We start from the raw sequence: 18,891 nt of genomic DNA, 5'->3' as shown, positions 1-18,891 counted from the left end.
CTTGACTCCAAAACACCGAAAAGCAAAAAGCTTTATAGAGGAAAGAGAAAATGCAAATTACAAACGCCTTTTGAGTATTTCCAGTTGCAACCGCAAGAAGAATCTCAACTTAAAAATCTCATCATTTCCTAACGAACCACCTCCTCTGTTGTTTTTGCTACAGATGACCAAGATGCTGGACCTGCTGGAGGACTTCCTGGAGAATGAGGGCTACAAGTACGAGAGGATTGACGGAGGAATCACAGGAGGGATGAGACAGGAAGCTATCGATCGCTTCAACGGTGAGTCTGGGAGCATAAACACAAACTTTACCTTTTTTTATTAGTTTTCTTAATTGACTCTGGCCTTCACCAACCTTCATGTAAATTAAAACCATAACTCTTCTAAATTGTCTACAAAACTTTGTTGGATGGAAGCTGGTAGTTGAAACATGCTTGTAGAAAATGCATGAATTCATCTTCTCTCTTTCCCCTCAGCTCCCGGTGCTCAGCAGTTTGCCTTCCTCCTGTCAACGAGGGCCGGAGGTCTGGGCATCAACTTGGCCACGGCCGACACCGTCATCATCTACGACTCAGACTGGAACCCTCACAACGACGTCCAGGTACAGGATGAGCGCTGCTATTCCATCCTTTTTATCACGTGTTAAAAAGTAGAAGCACTCTTACTTATCTTTTGTTTGTTCAACGTGTCCCTCCTCCTCCTCGTGTCCAGGCCTTCAGCAGAGCTCATCGTATCGGTCAGAACAGGAAGGTGATGATCTACCGCTTCGTTACCAAGGCCTCTGTGGAGGAGAGGATTACTCAGGTAAATAGGACGAGTTCAATACACAAAATCAGTGATTCGACACTCGTAATGTCTCATTTTGTCTGAAGCAGTCAGCAAGAATGAACCTTTTTAAGACCTTATATTTCACATTTGGCCATTTTACTGCAAGACTGGGACAAGAACATCCAACCATCTGTGGAAATTTGAGACAGAAGCATGTTACACTTGTAATTTTCTGACCAGCCATATTAACAAATTGTCCTCTGTGTTGTCAGGTTGCCAAGAAGAAGATGATGCTGACTCACCTGGTGGTCCGACCCGGTCTCGGATCCAAGACAGGCTCCATGTCCAAACAAGAACTGGACGACATCCTCAAGTTTGGAACAGAGCAGCTGTTCAAGGACGAGGGAGAAGGTGAGGATGGAATTTAAAAAAAATTAAAAAATAAAAAAATGCAGATCTGCTGATAGAGATTTATCTGTTTTTATGAAGACGTTTGAGAAGTGTGATATTTGAACTGACGACCGGGTGTCTTCTTCAGGTGAGAACAAGGAGGAGGACAGCAGCATCATTCACTACGACGACAAGGCCATCGACCGCCTGCTGGACAGAAACCAGGACGCCACAGACGACACGGAGCTGCAGAGCATGAACGAGTACCTGAGCTCCTTCAAGGTGGCTCAGTATGTGGTCAAAGACGAGGAGGAGGAGGTGAGCGCCTGCAGCTGCTGTGAAGGGGGAGGAGGTTTTGGCTGTAGTGAAGATCACATCTAACCTTTTTTTTTTCTTCCCCCGTCGCTCAGGAGGAGGAGGTTCAGCGGGAGATCATCAAGCAGGAGGAGAGCGTGGATCCAGACTACTGGGAGAAGCTGCTGCGTCACCACTACGAGCAGCAGCAGGAGGATCTGGCCCGCAACCTGGGCAAAGGCAAACGTATCCGCAAGCAGGTCAACTACAACGACGGCTCACAAGAAGACAGAGGTAGGAGGAGCGGAGAGAGAGAGAGAATCACCTGTTTATCAGCAGTAACAATCAGAAGTTTAGAGTTTAGCCACCTTTAGTTATCCGACAAGTGAACAACCAACCAGATTTGCATGGTAGGTGTTCACCAGCATTTTTCTAAACTTCGTACAAACCGTGCAACATCAGGCTGCGCCTCAGCTGAGCGTTGTTTTCAAATTTTAAATTCCAGTACTGATACAATACACGTTTTAGTGCAATACTACAAGACACATTTATCTATGAAAAACTTTTTTTTATTGACCTAATTGAGCAGAACTTTTTAATCTTCTTAGTCTTTACCGTCTGAAAACACAAACTGCTTCACAAGAACTCCATAAATAAAACGGAGCATCAGGCCTTCAGCACCGGCGTCCAGTTCTTGCAGAGTCGTCAATACTCTGGGTTAATGGGTCAGTAGTTTAATAGAACAGGTTTGATACCAGGTCTCAGTTGCACCACAGGAGGTAAAAATAGTCAACTTTCCGTTTAAAGGTGTGGGATAAGAGTTTTCCTCTCAGCAGCGTTTACATCAGCTCTCCCTCCTGATAATGTAATAAATATTCTCCATAGAGGTTTCATGTATTCGTAATTTATGATATTATCGTTTGTGACGATCGGTGATCTGTTGATTGGTGAATCCTTAGTTACAGCGAAAGAATGATCGAATCATTATGATAAACTGATTTTCTAAGGAGAGAGAAAGAAGGGAACAGACATACTGGATTTTGAATTTCACAACTTTAACTGCATTTTTCTTTTTGTGGAATATTCATCTCATGCACCTTTGTACATATTCACATTTTTGTTGCTCTGTGCAGAACAAGAACACGACACAGTGATCTTTGGTCACACTAAACTAGTCACATTATCAGTTAAATATCAACTACATGTGCCAGGTCAGAGTCAGCTTCTCTGGTCAAGTATGTTCTCACACACACACACACACACACACACACACAAGGACTTTGACTGGTTTAATAATAACCAATAATAAAGCTACATGAATGCACAAATTGTCAGACTACATTACTCATAGCGCGCTGCACAAAACTGATGCCACACACACACACACTTACACACACACACTCTGCAGGTTACATAATAAGACTTGTGTGTGTGTGTGTGTGTGTGTGTGTGTGTGTGTGTGTGTGTGTGTGTGTGTGTGTGTGTGTGAGGACGATTCATGACACCGCAGATCTGTTCACACAAGAACATTCATCAACACACACAGCTTCATGGGAGTAATTCAGTCGTCATGTTAAAGTCTCATTGAACTGCGGATTTAAAAACCTTTCTATATTTTTTTTTTTTTCTATCTTACAGCTGATTGGCAGGATGACCAGTCTGATGGCCAATCAGATTACTCTGTGGCGTCTGAGGAGGGAGACGAGGACTTTGACGAGCGAACAGAAGGTAAGAACCAGTATTCATGTTTGTCCATAGGACATTGAACAGCACTGGTGTCGGTGCTGATGATTAAAACGTGCTGCGGAAGTCTCCAGTTGTAATGAATAAAATATAAACTAATGTCTGCAGCAGAGGTTTAATCAGCAGCCTCTGATTTCATTAAGTAGGGCCAGCCTTCCGTCCAATTATTGGATGGAAAATTGTCTTTTGATACTAACAACAGAGAATAAACGGCAAATAAAATACAGTTTCAGGTCCAGTAACAGACAGAATTATCCACCTAAAAAAAAAAATGCCGAGTGATGCAGCTCACCTGCCTCGGTGCGGAGCATCACCTCTGATCTGTGTAATCACCACAGCTTGTTCCTCTCCGCAGCCAACTCTCGCAGGCCGAACAGGAAGGGCCTGAGGAACGACAAAGACAAACCGCTGCCCCCCCTGCTGGCCAGGGTGGGAGGCAACATCGAGGTGAGCAGCTCAGCTCTCTCTTTCACTGGTTATCCACAGCGTTTTTTTATTAAACCTCAGCATGAAAATGTTTCCTGTACATGAAGTCTGATGTTTCATCCTCTGCTTGCTGTTTCCCAGGTTTTGGGTTTCAACTCCCGGCAGAGGAAGGCCTTCCTGAACGCAGTGATGCGTTATGGGATGCCTCCCCAGGACGCCTTCACCACCCAGTGGCTGGTCCGAGACCTGCGAGGGAAGTCTGAGAAAGAGTTCAAGTAAGAAATATGTGAATTTGTATTTGTCGGGATCATATTTCAACATAGTTCATGTTTTTAAAACCACGATTAACAGTTAATCTTATCTTAAATTCATATCCAGAAATAAAATGATTATTAAAATCTTTAAATTCGTTTGTTGCCTGCAGATATCCTGATAATACTGACCTCACGTTGCAGTTTACACATAACAGACCTTTTAGTTTCTACATATTTCAGCATCACTTTCTTTGTACTCGGATCTTTTCCTCTCTCATCATGTCTCTCTCTCTCTCTCTCTCTCAGGGCCTATGTCTCTCTGTTCATGCGTCACCTCTGTGAACCCGGAGCCGACGGCGCCGAGACCTTCGCAGACGGCGTCCCCAGGGAAGGGTTGTCACGGCAACACGTCCTCACCCGTATCGGCGTCATGTCCCTCATTCGCAAAAAGGTAACGATTGTGTCACACGTGTTATACAGGAGTTCGTTCGGAGACAATGACGTCGTGTAGTGATGAAACACTTGGTGGATTGATCGATTAGTCAGAAAATGAATCTGATGCTAAGTTAATCATTGAGGTTTAAAAATTATTATTTATTTTATTATTAATCTTTATTTAGACGGGGAAATCCATTGAGGCCGAGGTCTCATTTCCAAAGGCGCAGATGAATCAGAAATTGCTGATTCCAGCTTTAATATGATGATTTGCTGCTTTTCTCTGTTTCTTTTCATCGTAAATTGATGATCTTTGTGTCATCGATTGTTGTTCAGACAACAGTTTTAACTTTTTTCTGACCAAATCAGAAAATGACTGACAAAGACAATAGTCATTAAATGCAGCTCTAGTCTTGTGACATAAATCCTGCTGTTCAGATCGATCTTTTATGACGGTGATCACTTCACTTTGACGCTTTAAGATTGTTTTTTCTATTTGCATTGATATGTCAAAAGGAGAGAAATGATCATATTCTCTTTATGTTTCCAGGTGCAGGAGTTTGAACATGTGAACGGTCAGTGGTCGATGCCGTGGATGGCCGAACTGGAGGAGAACAAGAGGGCCGCAGCTCAGCCCGAATCCCCCGGGAAAACCCCGTCCACCGGGACCCCCGCTGACACACAGCCCAATACTCCTGCTCCAGGTAACACACACACACACACACACACAAGTTACAGAGCATTACACAAACATTTCCAGCTGTTTACTGTGAATAAAAATGTCTTCTGGTAAAAATTTCCTCTAACAAAATGCATAAAAATCAATATATAATTCTTGAACCTGTTTATTTTTGTAGTTGATGACTCCTCAAAGAACGAGGAGGCAGCGAAGGATGGAGAGAAGGAGGTGAAGAAAGAGGTCGAGGTAGAAAAGAACGGCAAAGAGCCCGGAAAGGCCGCCAACGAGGTAAAGACGCGATGTGTTTGTACACTTCAGAAATTAAAAGTAGAGAAGGAATTTCTTTATCGAGATTTGTCACAAAAATCCACCTGCTCCTCACCAGGTGATCGCCATCCCAGACAACGTCGAGAAGAGTCCGCCGGCGGAGCAGGAGAAGAAGAAGAACGGCGAGGAGCCGATGGAGACGGACAAACCGAGCAACGGAGAGGCGGAGGGCGCGAAAGAGAAGGAAGGCGAGAAAGAAAAGGAGGGAGAGGGAGAGAAGAAGAGTCCGGAGGGTGGAGAGGAGACAAAGTCGTCGTCAGAGGCAAAGACGGAGGGGTCAGAGGTCAAACCTGAGGACCCCGAGGTCAAAGGTAAAACTGGAAACTCGACATGCTCCGTTTTTTTTTGGTGCTGTGGAACTACTTTTTAATCAGTGCTCAGTTTGTGTTTCACAGTTTTGTCACAACAACCAGCTCAACCACCCTGTGTGTTTTCAGCACATAGATACAACACATATGAAAACAATGTACACAACACACACAGGAAAGAACACTTTAGTTTAGGTTCATGTTCTCGTACCCACTAATAAAAACAGCTACAGCAGGGATCAAAACTGAACTTACTCCTCATGTAGATAAACCAACTTTTTACACTGATTTATCACTTCATAAGAAATGTTTGTGTCGTTTCTGTGTCTGCCTGAAGGTTTACTTTGTGAAGCATTCACATTATTTTCAGATTATACTTTCCAAACATGGATGGATTCAGATCCTCTCAGCTGTAGTTGAATTTCATGATTTAGAATCTGGATCATGTAGTTTGAGCTAATTACTGACAGAAACGGTAGTTAAGTTGTTTTGTCTCATGATTGTAAAAATCATTTTGTATCTTTTCTCATTTACCTTAAACGTCCCATTTTGTTGCTGCTTTTATTTCTTTATTTTCCCCTTATCTTAATGTTTTTGTTTCTTTCTTTGCAGCAGAAGAAAAGAAAGAAGAAAACACAGAAAAGATGGACACCACTCCTCCTGCAGATGAAAAGAAAGGTACCAAAGCCTGCACTTTATTTATTTTTTATTTTTTAATCTCTCACACAGAAACAAACCGCAAAATAAAGGAGATGAGATTTATTTTCTGGTGTCATATCATCCTCAGCAGATCTCTGCTGTCAGGTTTATACATGTCTGCTGTACAGTCATTTACCGTGTCTCCTCTCTCGCTCCTGCTGCAGAAGTGAAGGAGGAGAAGGATGCGCCAAAGCAGGAGGAGGCGACTAAACTGCAGAACGGAGACAGCGCCAAGGAGAGCGCCAAGGAAAGCGCCAAGGAGAGCGCCAAGGAGAGCGCCAAGGAGAGCACCAAGGAGAGCGCAGCGTCAGCGGGCACCACCACCACCGCTGCTGCTGCTGCTCCTGCTGCTGCTGCTGCCCCCACCACCGCTGACGCTGCCGCCACCGGAGCCGCCAGCGAGGAGAAGAAGAAAGCAAAGACCAGGTTCATGTTCAACATCGCTGATGGAGGATTCACAGGTACACACACAATCACACACACACACACACACACACACAATAAGTGAGAGTGTAACGTCATGTTTTCATTTTGTCACTGACCTTCTCCTCCTCTTTATTTCAGAGCTCCACTCTTTGTGGCAGAACGAGGAGCGCGCTGCCACAGTTACCAAGAAAACCAATGAGATCTGGCACCGTCGCCATGACTACTGGCTGCTGGCCGGCATAATACAGTATCCTTTCCCACTTGAGTGACTGTCTTAAAGATCTAGATGGAGGGTGTAGCAGGGAATTGTTTGTCTTTGAATCTGTAGATCTATATATTAGTTGTTGCCCTTGACTGAGACTTCCGCAGACACGGCTACGCCCGCTGGCAGGACATCCAGAACGACGTGAAGTTCGCCATCCTCAACGAGCCTTTTAAAGGGGAGATGAACCGAGGGAATTTCCTGGAGATCAAGAACAAGTTCCTCGCCAGAAGGTTCAAGGTACGAATCAAAAAGTATCCCAGATAATGGAGCCGCTCCGGTTTTAACGGCGGTCGTGACTTTGCGCTAACGTGGAGCCTCGCTCTCCCTCCTCTAGTTGTTGGAGCAGGCGCTGGTGATCGAGGAGCAGCTGCGTCGCGCCGCCTACCTCAACATGTCGGAGGACCCCTCCCACCCCTCCATGGCCCTCAACACCCGCTTCAGTGAGGTGGAGTGTTTGGCAGAGTCCCACCAGCACCTCAGCAAAGAGTCCATGTCCGGGAACAAACCAGCCAACGCCGTCCTGCACAAAGGTAAAGATGGCGAAGGCTCCTTGTCGTCATTTAGTGTCCATGATCATTTAAATCTTGTGATGAATTGATCATTTTCTACTTTATGACTTTTATTTCCAAGCTCCTGTTCGTTTATTACAACTTTTTAATCATTAATTAAATACTAATGTTTCTCCTTTTTAGTTTTTATGTCTTGCTAAATGTTTTGTAAAGAAGAAAATAGCAAAAGTTATGTTTTATCACAACAGCTTCTGAGATCTGAATGTGAAAACCTGCAGCAGAGAGAAATTATTAATTAAAGGAAGGAAATAAAACTCTTCTGGAAAATAAAATAATCCTGAATTTAATATAAAGCATCATAAATCTGCTCTGAACTGTGCAAACACTCTACAGTGAGTGAGAGACTATAGTTCCTTATTGCCCTCTCTCTCTCTCTCCATGTTAGTGCTGAAGCAGCTGGAGGAGCTGCTGAGTGACATGAAGGCAGATGTCACCCGCCTCCCAGCAACCATCGCCCGGATACCGCCGGTTGCCGTGCGACTCCAGATGTCCGAGAGGAATATCCTGAGCCGGCTGGCGAGCCGAGGGCCCGAGACACAGACACAGGCACAGCCACAACAGGTAACGCACACACGCACAGACACGCACACACACACACACACACACACACACACAGCGCAGCATGCAGGATATTAACAGGTGTAGTAAAAGTTTATTTATACAGTTGAATAGTAAATAAACAGACGACTTACAGGTCAAGCTTCAAGTCTGAGTCATCATTAATCAACTTTCCTCGTCACTAAGTTTCCCTGAATTTCTATTTCTTGTATATGAAGTTTAAGTGGTTCAAAAATGATGAAAAACGGACACAGTTCAGTTTCAGATGAAGCTTTAACAGCTTTGTTTCTTCTTTGCTGGATTGTTCAGAAAAGTTTAAAAGCAACAAGACGTTAACTTCTTCTCTGTTTGTTCCTCAGATGTCGCAGCAGTAGACTGAAACTCGGCTCTTTACCTCGAAAACCACCCCCTGCCTCACCTCGACATTCCTGATTGGTGCACAGCAGAATGACGGACAGCGCGCCCAAGCTTGAAACCACACCCAGTTCACTTCTCTTTCTCCCCGCCCCGCCCCCCCTCCCCAAACAGACTTTACAGAGTTTTTCTGGAGGATCCAATCCCTTCCCGACACCCACGTTTGAGGCTGTGGACAGAAAAGCTATTTTATTTTTTTTTTTTCCTCCTTTTTTCAATTTCTGTATTAATATTATTGATATAATGTTATTATGATGGTTTTTTTTGGGACCTAAATAAAAAAAAAATGTAATAAAGAATTTGTTGGTCTGCTTAGTTGGGGGTAGGTGGGCTGTGGTCAAATACACATTGGAAGAAAAAGTACAGGTTGATGCAGTTTTATTTTCAGATAAAGCCAGGCTTGTCAGTAGAAGTGAAACATGTTGGACGACCCAAACCTCCATAAAACAGTGGTTTTGTGAAAGCGGAGTTTGTCTAATCGGTTACTTAAACCCTATAAATTTCACGTGTAATTTATTTATTAATTACGACTGAATTGTTCAATCGAAACTAAAATCTTGAGTTTGACCAAAACACCTTGGAGGTACCCTGTGCAGCTGAGGCTCAGAAGGTAGAGCGAGTCGTCCACTAATCTGAAGGTCAGTGGTCAATCCCCGGCTCCTCCAGTCCACATGTAGGGCAAGATCCTGAACCCCAAAACGTCCCCAATTTATCTCTGTGTCTGTTTGGTTTTATAAAAAGAGAAGAAAAGTCACTGTATGATGTGAGTGAATGGTTGAATGTGGCTTGTTAGTGTAAAGTGCTTTGAATGGTCGATTAAGCGTGCTGCGGTTGTCGCGTTCTGTCTGAAAGCCCTACTGTCATTTTTGGTCACAGCAGGCGGCTATTTTGAGAAATCACTGTAAAAAGCCACTGTCCACTTCCTGCAGGAGCAGCAGACAGACACAGTCAGAGAGCAGCTGGTGAAAATAATGGAGCATTCAGCAGCTAAAGACTCAGATATTTCCCCCAGGAGCTGGTAGAGACCAAAAATAGAGCGAACACTGCTGTATATACTCCCAATACCTTAAGTTTTGAGATGGAGAAACTAACATAAAATGATCTTAACCAAACCTTTAATATTTTATTCTCTCCCAGCTTTTAAACTGTAAATCTGACTCCATCTTATAACATGTCAGTAAACATTAACATGTTTTTAAACACGTGTATAGGAACATTTGTGGGGTTTTTCTGATCAAAAACAAACAAAAACTTCACACATCTGTTGCAAACATTAATTTATTTGATCCTAGGAATCCCAGGCCATAATCAGAGTATCAGTGCCTCTCACTTTCACATGTCTAATAACATCCAGCAGGACTGAAGTAGCACTGATCCCGATTCCCACTAAATACAGTGGGTACAACACTCAGCTTCAGTTTTAAATCTCTCTCTTCATAATAATATCTACAGTCTCGTGGCAAATAACCCACACTCCCCAGCACTCGGAGGGTTTTCACTCAACCCTGTATACAGATGAATCACATTCAAGCAAAGTTCAGAACAAAGAAACAAGTTTCACATTCAAACCACAGAGAACACGAGTGGGGTTTGGTTCACGAGACGATAGAAGTGAAAACAGGACTGATGCAGCATCATAAACGTCACAGTGAGTAAAGAGGAGGCTGGACAGACAAACAGAGAAAAGACATGGAGACAGTTCCTGTGGTGTTTCAACAGGAAGTCGTCTTTGAACTCATCAGTAGCAGTTCCAATACTGACGGGCAGGGGGCAGCTTTCCTGTTAAATACTGTACGAGTACGACTCGGCCAGACAAGAGGCCGGAGAGGGAGACAACCAAAATCCATTAACCCAGGTTTTAGAAGTGGATTAATATTAAAGTCTGATTATTGCAACCATCACCTTAAGACACACTATCTTACTAACTTTAATTACAGTAGCTTTCTTAACGCTGATCATTTTTGGAAATTGTCAGATCATTCAGATCTTCACATTCATTAAAGGTGTCTAGGGGCTGCACGATCCTCCATGGCTCCACACACATTGTGTATATCAGTATTTCTACAACATAAATTTCTAATGAGAAGTTTCCTACAGTCGTTGTGAGTCAACAAAAGTGAGAATTTTGCTACTGCATAGCCAGTGGTGATCCTCGTCTCTTAATTTACAGATGTCCTCTAAACACCTCATGTGGAGACTGTCGATAGATGCTACAATTTGCAGATGTTCCCTGAACGCCCCACATGCAGGCAATAGGTAGGCTACAGCACACAGTGTCAGGGACCCCACTGACACTGACACTGGAGTTGGGCCAGCAGCAGTGCACTGTATAGTGTCTTTATGGAAGGTTTAAGGGGATTTATAGTTGTCACTGCAAAACTTGCCAATATCGGGGCCTTCGGGGGCCCCTTCTCCCCTTGTGGGCGGCAAGCATTTGCCTGGTTTGCCTCTCCCGATAGTGGCACAAAATAAAATATGTGGCAATTACAAATGAGGCTTTTGAGATTTCTGGGCCCGGGACTGTTGTCTCCTCACCAGCAACACTCTTGTTTTAAAAGCCAAACAGCAAAAAAAAAGAAAGACGTTTGTTGCTTAAAATAATTAACAACTTTCCTTTAGACGTTTGTGTTGAGCTGCTGATTTCTCCATAGTTTTGTGGCTTGTGTCAAACACAGATTACAGATTATCTCCTTAATTCTTTTTTACAGGGCCGGCCCAAGCTATTATGGGGCCCTGAACAGAATTTTATATTGGCAGCCCCCCCCCCCACCACCGCCGCCGCAGCGCCACCAATACTATTAACTATTGCCAATATTTGATCATTGGCACATCAGTTCATCAGTTGTATTAGTCGTAGCTGTGTTGCTCTGACAGAGGCAGCAGGAATTAAACCAGTAATATTAGCTAGCTAGCCTGTTAACATAGTATTGCGTTTTAAAATATATATATATATATCTTATATTTATCACAAAAAAAGCAGAAAAAAAACAATAAAGCATTTCAAGCTCTCCTGTGGGACATTTCTAGCACTCTTGGGGGCCCTCTAGTGGTCAAAGGGGCCCTAAGCAGGCACCCAGTTCACTTATGCCTTGGGTCGACTCTGACTAAAGATGAACTGACACTAAACAGAAAGATTTTTACGTGTTAGATTATATGAGCTGCTTCCAGTTTTACGCCAAACATCGTATTTGATGAACAAACCTGGGTGAGTGGATTTTACATGTGCAGCAGAAACAGATTTTACTGAAAATAAAAGTTTAGATTTTTTTATTTTCTCTGCAAAGGGGGCGACGTCTGTTACTAAGGACAATACTGCAAGTGGCAGAAAGAGACGAAGTCACAATCTAAACTTTCCTGAAGTAAACTCCCCCCGTCTGCTGCTCCCAGTGAGGTAAAACGAACACAGAAATATTATTACATCCACCTGCTGTTCAGCTCAGTGAAACCTGCCTGGAGAGACATAGGAGGCACCGGAGCACATTACAGACCATGCATGAAGGTTTTGTGAGGAAGGCATCGGTGAGGAAGAGGAGGATGAAGAGCAGGAGGAGCGCTGAGAAGAGTTTGGATTTGGCTTGGTGGTGTCGGTGCAGACTCGTCCAGTGACCTGTGTGTCCATCCCTGAAGACCATCTCAGTAGAAGAAATACACTGAGGGGGAGAGGCACATTTAGAAAGAGTTCAGGAGTCATCTTCTGCATGAAACCACACAGTTACAATATTTTTTACAACATATTGTGATAAAGATTCTTATAAACCAAACAGTTCCTGCCTGAAGTCTTTAACATGGCTGAAAAACCTAAATCCTCACTAGCAGCTGTTGAATATAAATGTGCTGAGCTGCCAATTACATTATGAGATCTCTGGTGTTTAAAGTTTCCTTATTTGGCCTGAAGGTGGCGTTAGAGGAAATTCACTGAAACATCATTATTCAACTGTGAATGTCGACAGTAAATATCAAGGACGTCCTGACTTTTGTTTTTTAGCCGTGGATCTGACGGTGGTGGTAACACTTTGATTTAAATCCCTCCACACTTACCATTTATAAGCAGCATATAAACTTTCACTAAAAGGTTTATAATTCATTATAATGCAATTATTTTTATTAATGACATCTTATCCTATGACAACACCAGTGTTTATAGGTGTTTCCATGTAATATAATAATGTCATCATTCATGATCTATTTATGCAGCAACCTCCAGTTATTGTTATAGTTGTTAACAAATACATTCAATCAGAGGTTTATAAACTGCTAATAAATGCTAAACAGTGGGACTTAAAGTAAAATGTAAACAAAAAGGAAAAGCAAAACAAACGTATGGTTTCATCAAACAAAACAACCAATATGCATTTAAAAGGATAAACCTTCGATTCACAAAAAAGAAAAAGAAAAAAAAAGAGAAACTACAAAAACAAAAAAACCTCCACAGCCTCTATTTCCAGTGACAGACCAAATAATAAGCATTTTATAGCAAGAGGAGAAATATTTAAACATGAGAGTGAAGTCTGAAAGATGATAAAGTGTGTGTGATGTTGGATTTCAGAGTTGTGACACTTACAGAAGACGACTCCAACACATATAACACCTATAATGGCCATCATGATCATCATCTGGAGGAACAACAAACACCACAACATTAGAACAAAAATTACACTCAGACGAATGAACTATAAATAAAAACAACAACAAAATAATAATAATCCTCCTATTTGTGTTTTCGTCACCTGACATCCAAACAAGCATCTTTCCAGGATATTACCAGTAAGCCACAAACTAAAGTGTTACAACACGTTTCTGTGTTGTTGTTATTGTTTTACCAGATCACTCTTTTTAATTGTGTTGCAATTTGTTTTTTTCATTCCCTTTACTGAAATATACAGATTTCTGTGTGTGTGTGTGTGTGTGTGTGTGTGTGTGTGTGTGCGTGCGAGCGTGTGCACGTGCATGTGTGTGAGCGCGCGTATGTGCGTGTGTGTATGTGTGTGTGGTCCTAAATAAATCCACATGATGACATGAGCGTCAGAGCTGCTGACAGACAGAAAATCACATCACCTCTGATGGGGGTAGGGCGAGGGAGATTAACAGGAACAAGGGGATAGAGAGAGAGAGAGAGGCTCTGGCTTGATGTGTTTGTGTTTTCAGATATAGAGAGAGATGGAAGAGAAACCAGATGTTCGTGGATTGGTTCTGAGCTTGTTGGTGTGAAAATATCATGTTTTATGAACAAAATGTGAAAATGAATGAAAGTTTGTGTGTGTCTGTGTGTGTGTGTGTGTGTGTGTGTGTGTGTGTGTGTGTGTGTGTGTGTGTGTGTGTGTTCTGGCTGGTCACCACTTCTTTTAAGATATGTAAGAGGACTTAGACTTGGTTTTAGGTTAAAGTTAGACTTAGGTTTAGATTCATGTTCAGTGTCATAGAACTAAAAACATCAGAATCAGCTGTAAGGATTAAAATGGTGTAACTGTGTTTTTCACATTATCAACAAATCCCATGAAAAGACCAATAATAATTGTTGTATAATAATTGTGTGAGGTTGCTGAACAAAGATCCCGTCCTTGGTGATGTTAGAGTTAATATCAGAGGCCTGTGAATGCGTCATGTCAGTGAGGGATCTGTGTCTTTGTGTTTGTCGGGGGGGGGGGTAGGCGGAGTTACATCACAAATCACAGCTGGCTCTCTAATCCCCGACTGACTCTGTAATCCAGATTGGGATTTTCCTCTGACTTCCTGGTTGCTGTCAATCAAACTCTCCTCTAATGTAATCCTCCCCCAGCTTTCTGAACGGCAGCTCCTGATTGGACGACATGAACCTGCTCTGTCTGTCCATGAGAGGCGGAGTCTGATGAGCTGATGCAGAGATAAAAATGGATTGGCAGCTGATGCCGGATGAATGGATGGATGAAGGGATGGATGGGTGAACGGATGAATGAAGGGGAGGGCAGCGTGATGTGGTGAAGGAGGGATAAAGATGGCGCCTGGAGGGAAAATCCAGGACTGTGCTGCATAACATACTCAGACCTCTTCACTTTGTGCTCTTTAGTTCTGCATCCACAACATGTTGGAAACTTTCCTCTGAGACTCTGCTCCATGTTGACATGACTGTATCACATCATTTCTGCTGATTTGTCAGCTGCACATCTCCCGTTCTACCACATCCCAAAGGGTTTCTATTGGATTCAGATATGGAGAATGGGGTGGGGGTCACTGAACTCTGTCATGTTCATGAAACCAGTTTGTGACATGGAGCATTATCCTGCTGGAGGTAGCCATTAGAAGATGGTGAACTGTGGCCATAAGGGGATGAACATGGTCACCACAAATCCAGATCCATCAGACCAGGAACGTTCCAGTCTACAACTATCCAGTCTCGTTGAGTCTGTATCCTCTGCAGCCTCAGGTTTCTGTTCTTGGTGACAGGAAGTGGAACCTAACGTGATCTTCTGCTGTTGTAGGTTGGACGTGTTGTTCACCCTGAAGCTTTCCTGCTCACCACAGCTGTAAAGAGTGGTGATCTGTGTGTCTGTCCATTCTCCTCTGACCTCTCTCATCAACATGAGCTGCTGCTCACTGGATGTTTTTTGTTGTTGCTCCATTCTGAGTAAAAACTCTACAGACCATTGTGTGTGACGTTTGATGTGAACATTAATTGAAGCTCCTGACCTGTACCTGCTGCCACATGATTGGCTGATTGGATAACTGCATGAATATGCGCACAGGTGTTCCTAATAAAGTGCTCAGAGAGTGTACATTGAGATTTGTCGAGATAAGCAGGTAGGCTGTGGGTACAGAAGTCACACTGATGGATGGAAGCTGCTGCTGTGGGGAAGTCTTTTTTCAGTTCTACTACCTGAGTGGGACTGATGCATGATGGGAAACAAACCTGACACACAGTGAAACACACGGAAACGTGCCCACCTTGCAGTTTTTCCACCAGTACTTGTTCTTGAGTTTGGCAGCGCTGCTCTCAAACTGCGAGGCTCCAGCCTGCAGGGCGTCGGCCCGGTCGTCCAGCTCCGACAGCTTCTGGTCCCTCTCCAGGACTTTGTCCACGTTCACACGCATGATGTCCACCACCTGAGGGACAAACACGCCGGTCAACAACCCATGATGTTAAAGCTTTCTACTTGGTTAAAGCACATGTCACATTTACAACACAACACAAAACAGGTGGAAGGTCTGTTCTTCCAGAGCCCAACATTTCATCGCGGGACACCAACTCTCTTTCCTCCTTTTATTCCTCTTTGAATTATTGACTTCTGGAACTTTGAACCCTTTTACTTTGCATTGCTGCATCATATCATATCTTGCTTTCAAGTGAACCAATACAGTCTACACATAAAAGTTAGCTACAGTGGAAGCTAAACTCGACAGATGATGTTTGGTATCATGAGAAAAAAAAAAAAAACTACAGTCTGAGTTCCTTTATGTGGTGGATACTTTCACCCAGAAATAACATTTTAAAAAACAACCTTTTAAATTTATTCACATTTTCCATTTAAGCTTTTCCATTTTCTCTCATGTTTAACAATTTCATTTCACATTTTCAAATTGCCATTTCACAATGTAGTTTTCTATACTCTATATTGCTTTCTTAATATGATTTATCTGTCATGTGTATATATGTTTTTCTACTTGTCTGTGCCCTGTTCCTACCCAACTATCTGGTCTGCTTTTCTTATGTTGCTGAAATGCTAAATATCCCTTCTGTTAATCAACAACTTTTCACCTTATCTTCATTTATTTGTCATTTTAGTATCCATTTTCATTTTTGAGTTTCCTTTTTCCTTTTACCATTTAATTATGGTCTGATTATTCTTTATAGTAAAGGGATAATATGTGTATCTATGTAAATTTGTTCACTTTTGTGTTACTCATTTGCCGGACACTTGTTATGTGCCTTTTTGTTTGGAATTTTATTTTTAAAAGAGAAAAAAGATCTATCATTTTGTTTCCATTGACCCAGTTTCTTGTGAACTTGAACCCCATAAAAGTGTGACTCTTTGTCTCTACATCATAATTAAGTCACGTGTTTTCCTCACCTCGTCCACCTGCGCCTGCGTCTGCTGCAGTCGTCTGTTGCTTGTCAGATTCGGGGCTGGAGCCGCAGGGCCCCCCTCGCCATCGGCCCCGGGAGCTCCTGGAGTACCTGCATCTGGAGTCGACCTGCAGGACAAGGGTACGTGTTGTTAAAGAAAGAGCGAGGGAGATGAAGTGATGGCTTGTCAGATGTAATGGAAACTTTTTTAAAAAATGAAGAGTTCAACATGTACATTCAGTCTTTTCTTGAACTTCATCAATTACAGGATGAAGGTAAAATATGGTGTAACAGTAACACAAGCAGAATCATGAAATTAGAGTTAATTAGAATTAGAAGTAGAAGTCAAATTCAAAGTTCACTAACATTAGCTAAACATAAGCTACTGGTCATACCAGGCCACATAAAGCTTCAAAAGTCTGGCTTTAAATCTGCAGAGAAACTTTACACATTTATCATCTTCAAAAACCAGAAAACAACAAAAATCCCATCATTAGGACTTTTACTTTTCTTAGAGTATTTTCACACTGTAGTATTGCTAGTTTTACTTAACTTGTAATGCATATTTTCACATTGTAATATTGTGTATTTTACTTTACTTGTAATAGAGTATTTCTACACTCTAATGCTGCTATTGTTATTTAATTCAAATGTCAAAGTGTCTGAGTATGTCTAAGTATATTTTGATACTAATACTCATGCACTTTACTCTTGCAGTACGGCTACTTTGACTTTTGCATTAGTTGTAAAACAGTATTTCTACACCACGGTGCTGCTAGTATATTTGAATACTTATCTACTTTTACTCAAGTAAAATATTAAATGTTGGACTCTTCACATTGTAGTATTATTATTAGTATTAGTATTAGTGTAGTAGTAGTGTAGTATTGCTACATTTACTTTGCTTGTACACTGCAGTATTGCTACTTTTACATCAGTAAAATGAGTACTTTGTCATTTGGCAGCGACTTAATGAAATAGAAACAGTCCGTACAGTATGAATTATAAAAGCCAAACTCTAATTCAATAATAGAAACATGACTCATCTAACTTTGGCCTCCATCCATATAATCAAAGTATCAGAGAGAGAAACTGTGAGAGCTCAGCAGTTCCGAAGAATACAATCACACAATCCAACAACATCACAAACATTTTACTTCACCTACACACACACAGGCTACAACAGGGCAGGTAAAGGAAACATTCAGTTTTATTCCCTGTGCTGTGAAACACACTGGCTTGTTTTCCAGAGGTAAAATGGAGAGAGATTAGTGCAGCAGCAGAGGTTCCAACAGAGAGGGCTGGATTTGACTGATGGAGATAAACATGCACGCAATAATACCCCACCCCTCCCCCCACGAGGAGAAATAAATCAAATGAAATATCTTTTTGTTTGGATCTTATGATCGTATGTGTTTAATTGTAAAAGACTCGCTGGAGTTATTTCCGATGCTGCAAGCTCAATAAAGTGTGTGTTTGTCTGATGGAAAAAGTAGCTGGTGTAAAAGAAGCACTTTGGTCAATCACAGAATTGATGGATAGTTGTGTAGGTGATTCAGCCGGTGAGTCATGGTAATATTTCTGCAGGCTAACAGCAGCAGCCCAGACATTTCCAGAGCAGTTGCAAGTTTAGTTTTTGCAAAATTAAAGTAATAAAACAAATGATCAAAATGCAGGAAATATGAATGAATAGGAAATATGGTATAGTTTAAACACAGTGACACTACAATGACCTGGATGTTTCTTTAAGATCACAAACAAGCTGCTGTTTGGAGCCGATTGACTTAACTTGCATTTAGGATAGTAAACAGATAGTTAACGATTTTAGAGGTTTGTAAATAATTTTAAATGAATAAAGTACTCACATCTCAGCGGCAGGATGATGGAGATAATCTGAGTCCGAGAGAGAGTGAGGGAGGGTGAGAGAGATATAAAGGGAGAGAGAGGGAGAGAGAGAGGGAGGGCGAGACAGAGAGAGAGAGAGAGCTAGAGAGACACACAGAGAGAGATACTCCAGTTGAATATAAATGAAGGAGGATGACTCGAGTCTTCTTCTCTGTGCCTGATCTTGATTCACTTTCTCTTTCAAACAAAAAATTACAAATTACAATTGAAACAGCTGTCCAGACTAAAATCTCTGCGTCATACTCACACACACACACACACACACACACACACACACACACACACACACACACACACACTGTGTTGAGTGTTCCAGTCAGAGGCTGTAATACCTTTAACGGAAATAATTAAAAATAGTCCGTCAATAGGTGAAATTCAGGAAATCCTGTCCAC

At 42.2% G+C, this 18,891-nt stretch overlaps 2 protein-coding genes across 5 annotated transcripts in view; one reads left to right on the top strand and one right to left on the bottom strand.

Moving 5' to 3' along the window:
• Positions 1–8,854, top strand: part of chd4a (chromodomain helicase DNA binding protein 4a) — a 29,728-nt gene extending 20,874 nt beyond the window's left edge. For all 4 annotated transcript variants that reach the window (XM_023420740.2, XM_023420742.2, XM_023420739.2 and 1 more), the window contains exons 22-41: positions 164–281; positions 477–601; positions 712–804; positions 1,041–1,179; positions 1,307–1,476; positions 1,569–1,746; positions 3,091–3,180; positions 3,551–3,642; positions 3,763–3,896; positions 4,182–4,326; positions 4,861–5,014; positions 5,168–5,277; positions 5,375–5,627; positions 6,237–6,302; positions 6,488–6,784; positions 6,888–6,996; positions 7,119–7,251; positions 7,349–7,544; positions 7,969–8,144; positions 8,501–8,854. In XM_023420740.2, coding sequence (XP_023276508.1) covers positions 164–281; positions 477–601; positions 712–804; positions 1,041–1,179; positions 1,307–1,476; positions 1,569–1,746; positions 3,091–3,180; positions 3,551–3,642; positions 3,763–3,896; positions 4,182–4,326; positions 4,861–5,014; positions 5,168–5,277; positions 5,375–5,627; positions 6,237–6,302; positions 6,488–6,784; positions 6,888–6,996; positions 7,119–7,251; positions 7,349–7,544; positions 7,969–8,144; positions 8,501–8,515 — 2,793 coding nt within the window. In that variant the 3' untranslated portion in view covers positions 8,516–8,854. The remainder of the gene's footprint in view (positions 1–163; positions 282–476; positions 602–711; positions 805–1,040; positions 1,180–1,306; positions 1,477–1,568; positions 1,747–3,090; positions 3,181–3,550; positions 3,643–3,762; positions 3,897–4,181; positions 4,327–4,860; positions 5,015–5,167; positions 5,278–5,374; positions 5,628–6,236; positions 6,303–6,487; positions 6,785–6,887; positions 6,997–7,118; positions 7,252–7,348; positions 7,545–7,968; positions 8,145–8,500) is intronic.
• A 961-nt stretch (positions 8,855–9,815) lies between these two features.
• LOC111665666 (synaptobrevin-like) lies at positions 9,816–18,511 on the bottom strand. Its single transcript, XM_023420737.2, has 5 exons — positions 18,459–18,511; positions 16,598–16,721; positions 15,474–15,632; positions 13,117–13,168; positions 9,816–12,205 (listed from the first exon to the last, which is right to left on the bottom strand). Coding segments are annotated over exons 1-5 (354 nt in total). The 5' UTR covers positions 18,461–18,511; the 3' UTR covers positions 9,816–12,188.
• Between the last annotated feature and the right edge of the window lie 380 nt (positions 18,512–18,891).

Source organism: Seriola lalandi, unplaced genomic scaffold (assembly GCF_002814215.2).
Source record: "Seriola lalandi dorsalis isolate HSWRI2012SDOR001 ecotype SW California unplaced genomic scaffold, Sedor1 jcf7180002054657, whole genome shotgun sequence".
Taxonomy (NCBI): Eukaryota; Metazoa; Chordata; class Actinopteri; order Carangiformes; family Carangidae; genus Seriola; species Seriola lalandi.
Note: the sequence above shows the minus strand (reverse complement) of the source record. Positions and strands in the feature narration are given on the sequence as shown.

What these genes read in the sequence shown, in the direction of transcription:
- LOC111665666 (XM_023420737.2), bottom strand. An exon ending in CGCAGGCGCAGGTGGACGAG is followed by an intron (nt 15,633 to 16,597) that starts GTGAGGAAAACA and finishes TTTGTCCCTCAG; the next exon opens with GTGGTGGACATCATGCGTGT. An exon ending in ACTGGTGGAAAAACTGCAAG is followed by an intron (nt 13,169 to 15,473) that starts GTGGGCACGTTT and finishes TTGTTCCTCCAG; the next exon opens with ATGATGATCATGATGGCCAT.